General features: G+C 42.6%; 2 protein-coding genes across 9 annotated transcripts in view; one reads left to right on the forward strand and one right to left on the reverse strand.

Moving 5' to 3' along the window:
- The first annotated feature begins 2,081 nt into the window (after positions 1-2,081).
- The window catches only part of LOC146511766 (uncharacterized), a 33,307-nt gene continuing 18,125 nt past the window's right edge, over positions 2,082-17,263 (forward strand). The window contains exons 1-2 of one of the 8 annotated variants that reach the window (XM_085172390.1): positions 8,193-8,358; positions 9,661-9,739. In XM_085172390.1, the coding sequence (XP_085028516.1) occupies positions 9,722-9,739 (18 nt within the window). In that variant the 5' untranslated portion in view covers positions 8,193-8,358; positions 9,661-9,721. Of the gene's footprint in view, positions 2,191-8,192; positions 8,371-9,660; positions 9,740-17,263 lie in introns of those variants that run through there. The other 7 variants (XM_085172382.1, XM_085172384.1, XM_085172383.1 and 4 more) reach the window with 7 other exon arrangements.
- LOC146511767 (uncharacterized) lies at positions 15,352-17,152 on the reverse strand. The gene has a single exon (XM_085172404.1). It carries the CDS (start codon positions 17,071-17,073, stop codon positions 16,468-16,470), a length of 606 nt encoding a protein of 201 aa, XP_085028530.1. The 5' UTR covers positions 17,074-17,152; the 3' UTR covers positions 15,352-16,467.

The raw sequence follows: 17,263 nt of genomic DNA on the forward strand, positions 1-17,263 counted from the left end.
AAAAATACAAAGCATTAAAAAATGTTAAAAACACAACAGCCTTTATAAATGTAGTTTGGACCCGGAAGCAAGTTTCATCAGGTCATCACTTAAAGACTGGATATCCCACCTGCTGTGGAGTTTTAATGCAGTACAGTTGTTATTATTAAACTCCTGTCACATTCTGACTGTTAAAATGAATAACATTCATATATGAAATGAAATTGTTTCAAGTAAACTGTATATGGTGTTAAATAGGCCTAAACTACTCTACTTTAATGTCGGCAATAAGGGCGGTACTTCAAGAGCCATATATTTTATGAGGTGGTACTCATTGTGATATATAGAGGGCAGCAGGAGCAGAACAGACACACAGCAACAACCAACAACAACCCTGCAAGTGGACCTATTTTGGGGGGGACTTGTGTATCATGTAAAGCACTGTGCAATCACGTATTGACTTCTGGCTTGTTTCTGACTGCATTGATAAAGATAATATTACTGTTAATATACTTGCCACCCACTCACTGATCATAGAGCAATTTACATTAACATCCAAATGCTCACACTGGATAATATAACTTGTAAATTCTCTTATTGGAAGTTAAATAACTCCTTACTAAAAGATAAAATGGTTAACACGCAGATTAATAAATTAATGGCTCATTATTGGAATAAAGCTAACAGAGAGAAGTCCTTTTGTACCAATCGGGAACTTTTTAAATTTGAAGCATGCAAATTCTTGAGAAGATATGGGAGTCAAATTACTAAATCGAAGAAAGCTGAAGAGGAAGAAGTGATAAGGAAAGAAGAAATCTCAGAGGAAGATAAATTAATTTTACTAGACCTTCAAAATAAATTGGACGGTTTATATTGACACAAGGCTGAGGGCGCCTTTGTAAGATCCAGGAAGAGGTGGCTGGAGGAGGGAGAACAAAATTCTGCTTTGAATTCTGCTTGAAAAATACTGATCCAAAATCAACTAAATATTAATGGCATTGTCTCTGACAATCATAGAGCAATTTCAAATTTCTGTGCCAAATTCTGTACTAAACTGTACAACTCAAAATATAATGAGGATGTCTCAACACTGTTTCTCAATAATACTAAAAACCTAAAAACTATTGTTGTGGAAGATAGAAGTCACTGTGACAGCCCTCTGACTGTGGAGGAAGTTTGTAATTCTATTTCTGCACTTAAGGCCAACAAATCTCCTGGCACAGATGGTTTAACTGCAGAGTTTTATAAATCATTTTCTAATCTCCTGGCTCCGTTCTTACTGCAGGTTTTCATAGAAAGTATAGAGAATAACACCCTCCCTCCTACTCTTACTCAGGGTCTCATAACACTTATTCCAAAGCCAAACAAAGACTTACTTCTTATTGATAATTGGAGACCCATCTGTCTGCTCAATAATGACTATGAGGTTATGGCTTTAGTACTTGCTAACAGAATTAAAGAGTTCTTGGATACAATTATCGATGAGACACAATGAGGCTTAATGAGAAATAGACACATTTCTAATAACATTAGACTGGTTTTGGATCTACTTGATTACTCTGATTTGGTATCTGACAATAGCTCCATTCTCTTCCTGGATTTTTAAAAGGCCTTTGATACAATTGAACATCAATTTATTTTCCACTTTTTTAAAAAATTGGGCTTTGGATAATTTTTCTGTAAAGCTTCAAAACCTTGTACACGAATGGCAATAGCTCAGTTAAAATGATTAAGACTCCACCCCAAGATTTGACCTGTTTTACAAGGAATCACCATAGCTGATAAGGAGCTCATCATCAGCCAGCTAGCTGATGACACCACTCTTCTTGAAGAATGCAAATCAAATCCGTCCAGCCCTTAGTGTTATTAGTGATTTCTCTGAGGCATCTGGTTTATGTCTAAATCTAAAAAAAAATATGAATTTCTAGCAATTAAAGACTGCACTGCAAATGCTATCTGTAACATTTCTGTTAAACAAGAAGTCACATACCCAGGACTGTTAATATCCAAAGACCAAAAGTCAAGATGCTCGTCAAAAAAAATAAATAAAAATAAAGTACGTTCTAAATGAAGCTTCAGACGTCACTAATCACGTGACTCTGGCCAAACGAATCAAGCCTCGACACGGTGCTTCTGAAGCAGTTGATCTTTCTGACACACGCACCGGAGCGTCAGCTTCAAGCGGACCATCACTACCTCTCACATCTAAAGGTAAGTGCCAAGGTATGGTCAAGTTTCATGAGTTGTTTTTCTCACCACTGATCACGCGCTCAACACTCGCATCACATGCGCGCTCTCAAGCATCAGTATTGTACAGTTCTGGGCGTCACGTGAGGTGCAGGTGTTACCATATAACGGAAATCTCCATCGTTCTGTAGCAGTGGTTCTCAAACGTTTCACAATGAGTTTCACCCTTACGAGCGACATCACAGCACAGTAGTATAGGCCTATTTAACACCACATACACATACTTGCCAACATTCAAAAGGGCTCTCTCTCTCTCTCTCTCTCTCTATATATATATATATATATATATATACACGTGGGGTCAAAAATGACCCCATGGATTGATTTTCCTCAAAATCTTTAAAATGCAAAGTTGTAATATATTCATATTCCAGGTATTCCTCATAAAACATGCTTGTAACATGAGGCCATTTGAATTTTTATTTATTATTTCATTAATTTAAAAAAAAAGCAGTTTTTGTATCACAACCCCACTCTTCCACAAGTGGGGTCAAAAATGACCCCAAGCAGTTCCTGTGGAATCTTCTATGAAACTTTCATTCTTAGCAACTCTGACTGACCCACTTACACTTCTGATGGATCAAGAATTAATTTTTACACAGTAACATACGTGATTTATAGTCAGGGCTGCACATAAGTGGTCTGCAGGTGCGCATTTGCTGTCAAAATAAAAATAAAAGTATTCCAAGAATTCAGAGAATACGCGCTTCTTTTGTGGTGGAGGAACACCAAAGTAATTGCATATGGAGCTTGCTTCTTCAACATCTGAGTTCTGAACAAATGTCTGTCCTCCTCCAGAACATCTAATGTACGCAAACGAGCGTTCCAACTTCTTATCTGGTGCGCGTCTTTTATTTTGACAGCAAATGCGCACCTGCGGACCATTATGTGCAGCCCTGTTTATAGTTTTCTGTGCATTTCAAACATTGTCCTTTCTCATTTTTAATATTTAAAGTAACATGGCTGCTATGAGGCCAGCTAGGATCCCTGTGGACCTACAAATGATCCAGGGCGGATGGGATGAAGAGCCCATCGGAGGAACTGACTCAGAATCTGACATCTAAGATATACAGGACCCAGACTATTGTCCCCCCCCCCCCCCCCCACTGAACAAGGCCAGTCAGATACAGAGGAGTCCTCTGATGAGTCATCTGAAGAGGAAATGGATATTGAGTCTAACAGAATGAGCCCCTCTTACTGCTCTAGCCACAATATTCTGAATTAGTCAGCCAGGGCTTGCACCTGGGTCTAGTACTGTCTCCCCAATACATACATGGAAGATGTTCATGTCTGATAATAGAAAAGAAGAGGTGCTGACATACACAAACATGAAGGCATGAAGAGTAGCCACAGACAGGGGAAAAGAGTGGAAAAATGTAATAGAACTTAAGCTCCTGGCCTTCATTTGATTGACCATTCTTGCAGGAAGTGAGACGAACTGGGATGTACCAGTCGGTGTGTTTTTGGGAGTCCTCTGCATAACCCATTGTACAAGGCCACTAAGTTTATTCAAAGATTTGAAGATATTCGCCCGTCTTCCACTTTGATGACAAGAGGACATCAGGTCATCACTTAAAGACTGGATATCCCACCTGCTGCTGTTTTAATGCAGTACAGTTGTTATTATTAAACCCCTGTCACATCCTGACCGTTTAAATGAATAACATTCATATATGAAATGAAATTGTTTCAAGTAAACTGTATATGGTGACACACCCGCCTTGGGGTAGCCATCGGGGCGGGGGGGCTGTCCGATTGGCCTCCCTGCTGCTGCGGAGCCTGGGACGGTCTGCTTGCCTCCACCCCGGGGGGAAGGGTAACATCTCTTGGGTCTGGGTGCCGTTTCCCCCTCTGGGGGCAAGGGTACCTGGACCCAGGGTATAGAGTATGTTTGGGGAGTGTGATTGTGTGTACATGTCCATTTATGTCAATCCTTACGTTGGGTGAGTGCTGAGTGTTTGTATATGTGTGCATGAGGGTGGGAATGCATGTTTGTGTCTGTGTGTGCCTGTTTGTCTATGTCTATATGTCAGGTCGGGTCTTAGACTCCACCTCTCTGGGAACTCCCAGGCCCTCCAAAGTGTGGAGGCCTATCTCCCCTCACCACACTCCCTGCCGGTGACTGATGCCCTCAGGGGTTGGTTCATTGGTGGTTCTTGGTGCAGCCGGTGCAGCCCCCTCTAGCTTCTGCTCGGTGGCTACTGGGTGACCCCTCGTCTGGGGATCCACAGCCCTTCCCATGAGGGTGGCACGGATGCCTCTGCGGTGGTCCTCCTTGGGCTCTTGCACTCTAGGGCTTCTGGATGTCTGGGGCCTGGATCTCCTCCATGCCTGCTTCATGCCCTGGGGGACAGGGCTATGGCTCTCTACATCCTCTTGCAGACCATTACATGGGGAAACCATTTGAATACAAGCATACTGATCCACACAGGTGTGCACACGGGTGTTCACTGTTCGTATACTTAAATCACACCTTTCTTGGCTGCTACTTCAAAGCACATTGTGATTTTTTTTCCCCCTTCTCACTGTCCCTCTCCCCTTCTGTTTTTCTTTTCCTTCCTCTTTCTTTCTTCCTTTCCTATCCCTCACTCATGTCTGTCCCGTCTGTAACAACTGAAAATAAAATAAAATAAATAATAAAAACAAAGGTCGATCAAATGGACCAATACTGCAATGCCATGATGATCCATTTGGCAAAATCAATCCATTGGGTATCCTTGTTGGTCTTCAGACAAAAATTCTGACGGCTAAAGAACCAAATGGGACAGCCAAAAAAAAAAAAAGACTGGATATCCCACCTGCTGTGGAGTTTTAATGCAGTACAGTTGTTATTATTAAACCCCTGTCACATTCTGACCGTTAAAATGAATAACATTCATATATGAAATGAAATTGTTTCAAGTAAACTGTGTATGGTGTTAAATAGGCCTAAACTACTGTACTTTAATGTCGGCAATAAGGGCGGTACTTCAAGAGCCATATATTTTATGAGGTGGTACTCATTGTGATATATAGAGGGCAGCAGGAGCAGAACAGACACACAGCAACAACCAACAACAACCCTGCAAGTGGACCTATTTTGGGATGACTTGAGTATCATGTAAAGCACTGTGCAATGCTCTATGTGACAAATATTAAAAAATAAATTTCATTAGTATAGATGAAATATTTTGTTCTCTACAAATACCCAGCAGCCCTGAAACCCTCTGAACTCCTCCCTGTCCAGGATGTGTACATCCTCATCATTGAAAGAGTGTCCACTGGCCTTTAGGTGTGAATAGACTGCAGAGTCCTGGCCTGACGAGGTAGCTCTTCGGTGTTGTGCCATCCGCTTCGCCAGAGGTTGTTTGGTTTCCCCGATGTATAAATCACAGAGACCCGGTGTTTAGAAAAAACGCGTCTCAACTGCTCCGATACTCCTGAGATACATGGGATCACTACAGGTTTTCGCTTGGGCAGCGGTTGTCCTTCTCTCCTGGATCGGCCGGAGCTTTTTTTAGGTGCCTTTCCCGCTTTGACAAAAGTCCAACTGGGATAACCACATTTACTCAGGACCTTCTTGATGTGCTGTTCATCTGCCTCCATGGCCGCTGTGTCAGTGGGGATGGTGTTCGCTCTGTGTTGTAGCGTCCTGATTACACCCAGTTTGTGCTCCAGTGGATGATGAGAGTCAAACCTTAGATACTGATCCGTATGTGTAGGTTCACGGTACACGTCAGCTTTTAGATGTCTCCCATTACTGATGGAAATCTCACAGTCTAAGAAGGCTAACCTGCCACTTTTCATGTCCTCCCTGCTGAATTTGATGTGTCTCCTTATCTTTCCTCATGTGGTGCATTTTCCATTGTTATACCTCTCTGACCTGTCTTCCCCATGTGATGTTTCTGTGTAATGTATGTATGGTTGGAGGGTAAGATGGCGCCGCCCTTGCGTGCAATAGGTCGGCAGCCTTAACATGAAATTTCCCCTTGTGGGACTAATAAAGGTATATCAATCAATCAATCAATCAATCAACTAGGGAAGCAGATGCCATTTCGGTTGCCAAAGCAACATGTAAGAATATCATCCCAGAACACGGGATTCCGGAGACCATTTATAGTGATGATGGTCCACACTTTGTAAATCAAGTGATTGGATTAATGGCACAGCATCTATGGATAACACTAAAACATCTTTGTTCATATCACCCACAAAGTGCAGGGTTGGTAGAGAGAACTAACGGCACAGTAAAGCTAAGACTTAGGAAGTCAATGGAAGAGACAGGCAGGACATGGTTAGACTGTATAGAACTAGTTAAGATGTACATGAGGATTTCTCCAACAGAGAACGGTCTGACTCTTTGAGATTATATATGGTAGAGCATTTAGAGTTTTAGTTTTCTGTAGTGATGATAGAAAAGCAGAAGAGAGAGCACATTAGCAGATTGGATGCTCAAAATGTTTAAAAGTAAAGAAGTCATGAGAACAAATGATCTGCCAGATGATTCTGTTTCTCCTCAGGAGCAGAGTCTGAAGTCTGGAGATTGGATGTTGATAAGGCCATGGAGAGGAAGTGCTCCGTTCATACTGCAGCTTTTCATATAAAGTATAGAGAATATAACCCTCCCTCCTACTCTTACTCAGGGTCTCATAACACTTATTCCAAAGCCAAACAAAGACTTACTTCTTATTGATAATTGGAGACCCATCTGTCTGCTCAATAATGACTATGAGGTTATGGCTTTAGTACTTGCTAACAGAATTAAAGAGTTCTTGGATACAATTATCGATGAGACACAATCAGGCTTTATGAGAAATAGACACATTTCTAATAACATTAGACTGGTTTTGGATCTACTTGATTACTCTGATTTGGTATCTGACAATAGCTGCATTCTCTTCCTGGATTTTTAAAAGACCTTTGATACAATTGAACATCAATTTATTTTCCACTTTTTTAAAAAATTGGGCTTTGGATAATTTTTCTGTAAAGCTTCAAAACCTTGTACACGAATGGCAATAGCTCAGTTAAAATGATTAAGACTCCACCCCAAGATTTGACCTGTTTTACAAGGAATCACCATAGCTGATGAGGAGCTCATCATCAGCCAGCTAGCTAATGACACCACTCTTCTTGAAGAATGCAAATCAAATCCGTCTAGCCCTTAGTGTTATTAGTGATTTCTCTGAGGCATCTGGTTTATGTCTAAATCTAAAAAATTTGAATTTGTAGCAATTAAAGGCTGCACTGCAAATGCTATCTGTAACAGTTCTGTTAAACAAGAAGTCCAAAGAAGAAGTACAAACATAAACTCAAAAGGAGTCAAAAATGGCCGGTTGTATTTCGAACCTCAGAGGGTTAATCCAACACATCACATTCCATCACATTTTGTGTAATTTAAGCATGTAACAATGTGATTGTTTTCTAACAAAAAACAGTGTGAAACTTAAGTTTGACTTGTGTTTGTAAATAAACTGCCTGTTGTTGTGTAACTTTCTGGATTCTATACTGATTGGTCTACATATTTATTTATTATACAGGCTATACAGTACATAAAATCAAAACTCACGTGTTTTATGTAACTAAAGTGTTTAATTATGTGGGCTACAGACAATAATTAAGTTATAGACTATATTTATATGAAAAACGTGTGTACTTACTGCATTTGAATCATTATAACCATATGTAACCACCTGCATATGTGTTTGGAAAAAAGGCTTTGATTTTGCCACCCCATTTGATTTCTTTGCCACCCTCATGCTACCCCAAGAAAATTTCTCTAGATCCGCCCCTGGTTATTAGTGATTTCTCTGAGGCATCTGGTTTATGTCTAAATCTAAAAAATGTGAATTTGTAGCAATTAAAGGCTGCACTGCAAATGCTATCTGTAACATTTCTGTTAAACAAGAAGTCACATACCCAGGACTGTTAATATCCAAAGACCAAAAGTCAAGACGCTCGTCAAACTTTAAAAAAAAAAAATAAATAAATAAAGGTACGTTCTAAATGAAGCTTCAGACGTCACTAATCACGTGACTCTGGCCAAACGAATCAAGCCTCGACACAGTGCTTCTGAAGCAGCGTGTTGATTTTTCTGACACACGCACCGGAGCGTCAGCTTCAAGCGGACCATCACTACCTCTCACATCTAAAGTAAGTGCCAAGGTAACTTTGAACTGAGTTCAGTCAATCTCGAGTTTTTCGAAGTTTTTTGAGTGAAGTTTTCTGTTGCTCTCTGTGAGAGAAGACCGTTAAAGGCGAGGCTCTCCAGAGTGTAGCAAAACAGGAAACAGCAGCTGGGTGTGTGTAAGTGTGCAAACGAATAGTTTAGAAGTGCAAGTGAGCCACGAGTATAGAAAGGTCAAGTTTCATGAGTTGTTTTTCCCACCACTGATCACGCGCTCAACACTCTACACATACTTGCATGACACGCGCGCACTCAAGCATCAGTATTGTATAATTCTGGGCGTCACGTGAGTTGAGGGTGTTACCATATAACGGAAATCGCCATTGTTCTGTAGCAGTGGTTCTCAAATGTTTCACAACGACTTTCACCCTTATGCCGGGCTCACACTGTGCGATTTTTGGCCCATTTTGAGCCGATTTTTGAGTCGTGCGACCGTTTTGGCGATCGGCCAGATTTTGGCCTTCATCGTGCGTCGTGCATCTTGTATACGTGGGGCGATCATCAGTCGCTTGGTCGCGAGCGTGTGACCGCAGTTTCTCACACTGCGCACGCGCAAACACAAATGACACAAATGTCAGCGAAAAAGACGGCGCAGCACGGCAGTGCAGCGTGTGATCTGGACACAAGCGATGGAGGCACTTGTAAAACTTTGGAAAGCTCATCCGAGCCTTTTCGGTGTGACCTCACAAAAGATGGACATTGCTGCTCAATCACAGCTGCCTGATCAATGTTTTTCATTAGCAATTTAACAAAGTTGATGGCGGTGTCTGTGTGAGTGAAAGACAGAGAGGGAGAGCAAGCGACAGAATTTCTGTTATAACCTTCATTTTATGGACGCACAGTGTGAGCACTCGGGTCGCATCAGAGCATCGGGCCGTATAGTGTGAGACCCTACATCGTGACCTACGAACTTCTAACCCCTGCGAGTCAATCGTACAGTTTGAGCAGGAGCTGAATCGCGCGACTGACAAAATCGCACAGTGTGAGCCCGGCATTACGAGCGACATCGCAGCACGGTAGTATATATATATATATGTAAGGGTGAAAGTCATACACACATATATATATATATATATATATATGGCCTCAGTCTCTCCTGCTATACTGCTTAATTTTGTATCGCTGCTCAAACCTTTTGTGTTTGTTTCCAATTAGTTGCCCACCTCGGGAAGCAAAAATGTGTTCCTTTACTTGTCAGGTGAACATATGAGACACTTTGACTCTTCAGTGCAGTGTGGAGCCTAACAAAGATCTGCTTTGTGTTACAGCTGATCAGCAGAGGAACATTTTCAGCTACTTGGACTCAGCTCAGCCACTACAGAGAAAACAATGAGCTCAACACAGAAGGTGACAGACAGAGCAGGGCGATATGACCAAAAATATTTATCACGATATACATTTGAAAATTTGCGATAATGATATAACTGACGATATAATTGACACTAGACAAAATACTTTACAACTCCACAACTTTATTAAAAAACCCATCAATATATTTTCACTTAAACAAACAGCTGTTTTTATGTGTATTGACGTTATATAAAAATTTAACAGTGCAAATGCAAATTCCTTGCTGACAGTTTAACCAAAAGGCATTTCCAATGGAAATTGGCCGACATTTGCTCCGAGGAATTTGCATTTGCACTGTTAATATTTTTGGTCATATCGCCCTGCTCTACTTTCATGTATTACTGTTTAGGCTTAAATTGGTTTAATGTTTGGTGCCTTTTTCTTAATGTAAAAAAAACCCTCGGGTTACAATCAGACATTTTTCTTCACTGAACCTATTGGGTCTAAACTCAGACCCCGCTGTCTCCAGGACTTATTCCCATGAAAGAAAAACAAGGCAACAGCGATCGATCGATTTACTTGCAAGGGAGCCCTCGTCGGTTGGGTTGGGTACCGGTATCCGGTGCCATGATGGGGCACCGGTTCTGTCATAAATGGTAGTAACCAGACCGAAAAGCAGCGCACATTTCGGTGGTTTATTTCGGTGCTTTTTTTTCCTGAGATGTCATACATATAAAGAAAGCAATTCTGTTAAACACACCACATTTATTTCTGCTCAGCTGCAGTATCCAGATGAAATACATAATGATATTACACGTTTTTTCAACAAACTGCAATTTAGTAAATGCTCGAGTTAAAAGTAACTTTTTGTATCTTTAACACTAATGCACAAGAATTATGCTACGCCAAGTAAAAACTCGAGATTTAATACATCACTACTTAAAGATGAAGACTTTATTAAATATTTTAAAAAATAGTGGACTTCATATTTAGACTATAATGACACTCCCGGAACATCAGCTTCTGTTCTATGGGAAGCAGGGAAAGCTGTGATGAGAGGTAAAATAATTTCTTTCTCATCACATAAAAAGAAAAAAGAAAACAAAAATATTCAGGAATTAGAAAAAAACATCAAATCACTTGAAGAAGCCTACGCCTCCCACCAAGATCAGGAAACATTGAACAAAATACGCAAAACAAAACTAGAATTAAATGAGATAATTGATTAAAAAAAATTGTACAAAGACTACGCTTACAAAGGAAATTGATCAGTTTTTGGACAGCATAACTCTTCCAAAATTATTAGACACTCAAGCAATGGCACTGGATTCACCACTGACACCAGGTGAACTCCAGGAAGCCCTGATAAGTATGCCCAATAATAAGGCTCCAGGTCCAGACAGCTTTCCTGCAGAATTCTACAAAGAATTCTGGACGATTCTAGCACCAGTTTTCTACAGAACGTTGTTGGAAATCAAAGAAAAGGGCAGACTTCCATCAAATATGAATTCTGCAAACATTAATCTCCTGCTAAAACCAGGCAAAGACCCTGTATATCCCTCAAGCTATCGTCCAATATCCCTTATAAATGTAGACCTTAAAATAATCTGCAAAGCTCTCTCAAAGAGACTGGAGAAAATAACCCCCCTCTTAATTCATCCTGATCAAACTGGTTTCATAAAAGGTAGGCACTCATCAACAAATACACGCAGATTACTTAATTTGATAGACTACTCATACAGTAAAAACCTAGAAACTACAATATTCTCTTTAGATGCAGAAAAAGCGTTTGACAGAGTTGACTGGAAATTTCTATTTGCAACTTTACACAAATTTGGTTTTGGATCCTCTTTCATTAACTGGTTAAAAATATTATATAATTCCCCAACAGCTTGTGTCAGAACAAATGACCAGACATCCTCCAGCTTCTGTCTCCTGAGGGGCACCAGGCAGGGATGCCCACTCTCCCCTTAACTGTTTGCAATTTTTATTGAACCACTAGCAGCAGCAATTAGACAGAATTCAGTAATCAAGGGCATAAAATGCAGAACATAAAATCAGCCTTTATGCGGATGATGTATTACTCTTTCTCCAAAATTCACAAACCAGTATCTCTGGGGTGATTGAATTGATAAACTCTTTTGCAAGAACATCAGATTACTCAATTAACTGGTCAAAATCTGCAGTCCTTACGATTAATTGCTCCTTCCATAATTCCTCTTCTACACCACTGCAATCGGGAAATATAATAATATTAATGTTTCTCCTAAGCTTGCAGATCTAACTAAATTAAACCATATCCCACTTTTAAAGAAAGTAGAAGGCGATCTGGCCAGGTGGAAATGTCTACCCATATCACTCATGGGAAGGGTCGCCGCTATAAAAATGATGGTCTTACCAAAAATAAATTATTTATTCTCAATGATCCCAACATAACCGCCACAAGATTGGTTCAGATCTCTAGATTCATGTATGTCCAAATTCCTTTGGAAAAATAAACCCCCACGTACAAGCTTAAAAACACTACAAAAGACCAAGGATAAAGGAGGATTAGAACTACCTAACTTTCAGCACTACTTCTTAGCCAACAGGCTTCAGTTTATCTCAGGATGGCTAAAACATACCCTCTTAGATGAACCTTGGCTAGATGTAGAACAACCATTTATCAGCTCAAACATTCAACCAACATGAATGCTTTAAAAGCATCAACATCAGCTCTTCTCTGACAGCAGGGTGGGAGTTTCTAAAATTGACGGAGTCTTCATTAACCCTTTAAGACCTACCATAGAACCAAGTCCGCCAGAGCTTATATTATATTTTTACATGCTGTAGTGCCATTTTTGGGAGCATTTCAAGTTGCTATACATCAATACAACCATTACAGCCTAGATTTTAATAATATGTAGGAATTAAGTGCATAGTGATTACATAAATTGCAAAAAAGTGCAATAAACTACAAAAAAATTGAAAATCGTTTTTGTTTTTTTAACATATATTTCTAGTTAGAGAAATTTAAGAGGCTTATCCCTCAAAACTGTAAATACAAAAAAGTTGCACAAAATAGTTTCCCACCACAGGAAATTTATTTTGAGTGCCTTCATAGTTTTATTTTTGAAATACACCAATTTTTATATACTGCAGGAAAAACGAAAATAAATATTATAGTGCAAATTTGCAAAAAAGCAGCATATGCATCAAAATAAACTATTTCCAGCAGTGCAATATGAGTCCTAAGCACCCCAGAAACCATACAGAAAGTCATAAAGTCAAACATAACTTTTAAAAACACCAGTATAGGCTCATTGAGGCCCGGACCGTAAAAAACTACATTTCCACGAAAATGACGTCACTTCCGGTTTCGGGCAGGTCATGGCGGACATGCGATAGTTCGCGCTGCCGTCTAATCCAATGTAGGAAGTGTTACAAACAGCTGATCGGATCGGCAAAGCGTGTTTCTGGAATATTATGTTTTTGTTGCTGCAAGCACTTTTTATGCAGTTTTTGCAAAGCTATATGTGGAAGGAAACTGACTTAGGACAAGCTGATGGCATAAGATGTAAGTACAACTCCTCAGGTTTCATATGCAAAAAAAAATATTGCGCTAGCTCACGTGGTTGCAGAGCTACCGGGATTTAAAAATAGTTACGGAAAACAGAGCGTGCCCGCTCCTACCGGTTTTAAAGGGTTAATCCCATGCAAACGTACACCTATCTGGAACAACCCTGACATATTACAAAACAATAATATGATAAACCTTTCAGATCGGAGTGGTAAAGGAATCAAATATTTAGAACATATACTAAAAGGAACAGAATTTATTTCATTTGACAGACTAGTTACACAATATGGGATCAACAAGAAAAGATTTTTAGAATATCAACAAGTTAAATCGATAGTAAAAAAGAAATTTAAACCGGGTCAAGTTGAACTACAAACACCACCAAGTGTGGTTCAATTTCTTACTCTTAAAACCCCCAAATTACTATCCAAAATATACAGAATGCTTTCTAAAACAGATGAATCAATATCACTTCCTATTGCAAAATGGGAAGCGGATTTATCAGTTAACTTAGACCAAAACTCCTGGTCTCAGATTTGCTTAAAAACCTTTCATCTAATTAGAAATCCCAGTCTTCAATGAATTCAATACAAAATACTACATAGAGTGCACTATACAGGTCATCGGATGTTCAAGATGGGCTTTACGTCTACCAACAACTGCTCACACTGTCAAACCAATACACTGGACAATTATATCCACGCTCTTTGGTTCTGTCCACCAGTTCAGAAGTTTTGGTGCGAGATATGTGAAGACTTATCAAAGTGTCTGAAATGTAACATTCAAACAGTCCTCATGAACTGGAAAAATAAAAATAATCTTAATTCTAACCAATATAGAAATTATCTATTAGATTACATTAGTCTCGATACAGCCTCTGCCACCACATCAGATCAATTGCTCTGGGCTCCTTTGATTAGCTCCATCACCTAGTGGGGGTGGGGGTCTCACCTTCGCTGTTGTGATTGGTGTGGGGGTAAGGACAGGCTTAGGGCGTCGGGGGGTTCTCCAGGAACATCTTTCTTGGGGTGCTCAACCCGGGGTATTAGTCATGGCCTATTAGGGGCTCTGTTGGCTCTTAGGTGACAGTTTCCTCGTGGCTGCGTGCAGCGGGGCTAGGGGAGGGTCTGTGCTGACGGACGTGGGTTACTGACCTGGTAGCCTGGCTGCCCCTGGGTGGGTCCGGGATGGGTGTGAGGTTCTGGGGGCCCTCCATCTCTGGGCTGGGGCCCTGGCCGGGCCTCGGGGGCTTGGGTCCTGGTTGGTATGTTGCTGGGGTTGTGGGCGGGTGGGTGTATGGGGGCCCGGCCCCGGCGCACGGTGCCGCCAGTGCATCGAGCCACCTAGGGGGCTCTTCAGCTGGTGGGGGAGGTTGTTACACCTTGCAGGAGCTTTCCTCTCTTCAGGAACTCACTCTGCAGGAGGGGGAGATACAGCAGAGGTGGAGGAAGATCTCAGCCTGGGCCTCTATTGTCTTGTGTAGTCTGGAAGATGAGTGGATGACGGGGTGGGTGCAGTTTTCTCTGTGGTGGGGTAAGGTGGGCTGTCCCGTGCTCTGTGGGGCCGGGCGGCGCTGCTGTTATGGGCCCTGGTCCAGAGGGCCCCCTTTCCCTGGTGGGTTGCGGAGTATGGGAGTGTCTACTGGGGTCAGCGGGGGAGCTGGCCCCAGGGAGGGGTTACTTGCCCCAGGGAGGGGTCACTTGCCCTCCCTTACTTCCCTCCCCATCTCCAGCTGCCTCCCTCTTCCCGTTCCACCAAAATCACCCACACATGCAGGGCCTTGGGGTAAAGGTGTGTCACCAGGGTGCAGAGGAGGCATCCCCCCCTCTGTCCCCTTCTGGCTTCTTGTGCCTCAATTTTATCTCACCACTTAGACATTCACATTACTCACACTCTCATAACACATACATATAGGATCTTGGGGGTGGGCACGCTACACGGACTCCAAAAGACCATCAGGGTGTACACCTCACCCCTGGCGTCGTTGCCCACCTCTCAATTTTAAATACACGTAGACACTGAGGGCTATCAGGAGTGGCTATGCGCTTACCTGCTGCTCTCTGGCAGGTAGCTCCTTAAATGCACCTTAGAACACACATGCATCAACACTACATATGAGCGGGCGGAGGGAGGTTTTGGAGTCTTCTCACACCCCCGTTCTCTGCGACCTGCTGGAGCCGGGGGCCGGGAGGAGGAGTTGGCCGTCCGACTGGGGTCTGGAGTGTGGGGCCTCCCTGCTGCTGCGGAGTTGGGGCGGTCTGCTTCTCCCCACCGCAGGGAAAAAAGGGTAACACCACCTGGGTCTGGGTGCAGTTTCCCCCTCCAGGGGCAAAGGTACCTAGACCCGGTTCTTAGAGTACGCTTGGGGAGTGTGATTGTCTGTACAGTGTCTCTCTATGTCTGTCTCCACGTTGGTTGAGTGTGGAGTAAGTGCATATGAGAGCATGAGGGTGGGAATGGATGTTTGGACCTGTGTGTGCCTGTATGTCTGTGTCTATATGAATGAATGAATGAATGAATGAATGCTTTATTGGCCATATGCAGGTTGCCCCGCAGAGGAATAGGACCCCCCCCGACTTACACACACAACAAAGACATCACATGGGAATACAGTCGGAGATCGGCAGCGTTACAGAGAAAACACTGAAAAAAGTGCACAACAATGGGAAAAGTACAAGAGGAAAAAAAGAGACCTCTACTCATGCTGGGCACCTATGGGAGGACAGCATGAGAACAGGAAACAAAAAAACTCCTCTGCACAAAAAAGCACATAAATGTCCACATTACAACATTGGAGCACGTGACAAGCCACAGGGTTGGGTAGGGGGTGAGGAGTAATCCGAAGGAAACACAGCAGTCCTCCTGCACAGCGCTACCATTCCAGCGCGACACTCAGACCCGCCGTCTTCCCCCACAGGAAACAAGCATCGAAGGCGTTTGGAGAGGGAGGGGGATGAGTGAGTGCTTATCAGTGTAAGTGTAAGTGTATGCGTGTCCAGAGTTCAGCTGAGACAGTGTCCTTCGCCCTATCGGGCTCGGTAAACAGTCTGCTAGCCAACCCAGGTGGCCTTGGGATGGGAAGAACAGTCATCACACAGACGTTATCAGGGAGTTGTTGTTGCTTGGCACCAGCCTTGGGCCCGCAGCTGGCGCCATGGTTTCCGCATGTTGAATTCGTAGATTTTTCTGTTATGCGAGCAGCTCAGGAGAATTTAAAGCTGATTCATTAACACTCAGATGCTGGTCTCTCGATCTCCCGTTGGAGAGCCGCAAGCCTCCCCATGATGGTATCAAACTTCTGTTCCGTGGTGTTGTCATTCTTGTGATTCTGAGATCCCACAACTGCAGTGACCCGTTCTGTGATGTGATCCAACTTTCGCTCAAGGGTCTCAATTTGAGCAGGCCTCTCTCTGATGTATCCCACCATACGCTCAATGGTGTTGTTTTGAGCCTTCACAGCAGCTGTAAGCGTCTCCAAGGTGTTAACCATGCTGCGTTCGTTGTGAGAGGTCGCGCCTCGTCCCATCGCTTCGATTCCAGCGGGCAGCCTTGGGGGGGATTGAACAGCCGGTTCCGCTCTCTTATTTCTCCGATAAGTCAGGGCCAAGCCAGCTCCGATCAGCAAGAACCCTGTTATCATGGTTCCGAATAGGTAGACATCTTCATCCTCGATCGACAGTCCCGCCAGGCACATGACCCTCCACTTCTGCCACCCGTCCATCGTGTATCCGGCAGGGAAAGTCCCTCCAGGGCTCTCGGGCTCTCCCGAGCCCAGACTTCTCGTTGAGAAGAGGGTGTCAATAGCATTCAGAGACCAGTTGATCAAATCCATAATTCTCTTTTAGGTTTTAGAGAACGACAGTGAGAGACTGTTCGAGGGAAAGTAATACACATGAGACAAGACAAGTACACAAGAGGCTAAGCAGGGAAGATAAGGGGAAGGAGGAGAGGAGAAAAAAGTGCGACCGCCTTCGCCAAGAGCCAGAATATGAAATATGTCAGGTTGGGTATCAGACGCCACC

Source organism: Neolamprologus multifasciatus, chromosome 9, assembly GCF_963576455.1.
Source record: "Neolamprologus multifasciatus chromosome 9, fNeoMul1.2, whole genome shotgun sequence".
Lineage (NCBI taxonomy): Eukaryota > Metazoa > Chordata > Actinopteri > Cichliformes > Cichlidae > Neolamprologus > Neolamprologus multifasciatus.

What these genes read in the sequence shown, in the direction of transcription:
- LOC146511767 (XM_085172404.1), bottom strand. Translation starts at nt 17,073, where the DNA reads ATGGATTTGATCAACTGGTCTCTGAATGCTATTGACACCCTCTTCTCA.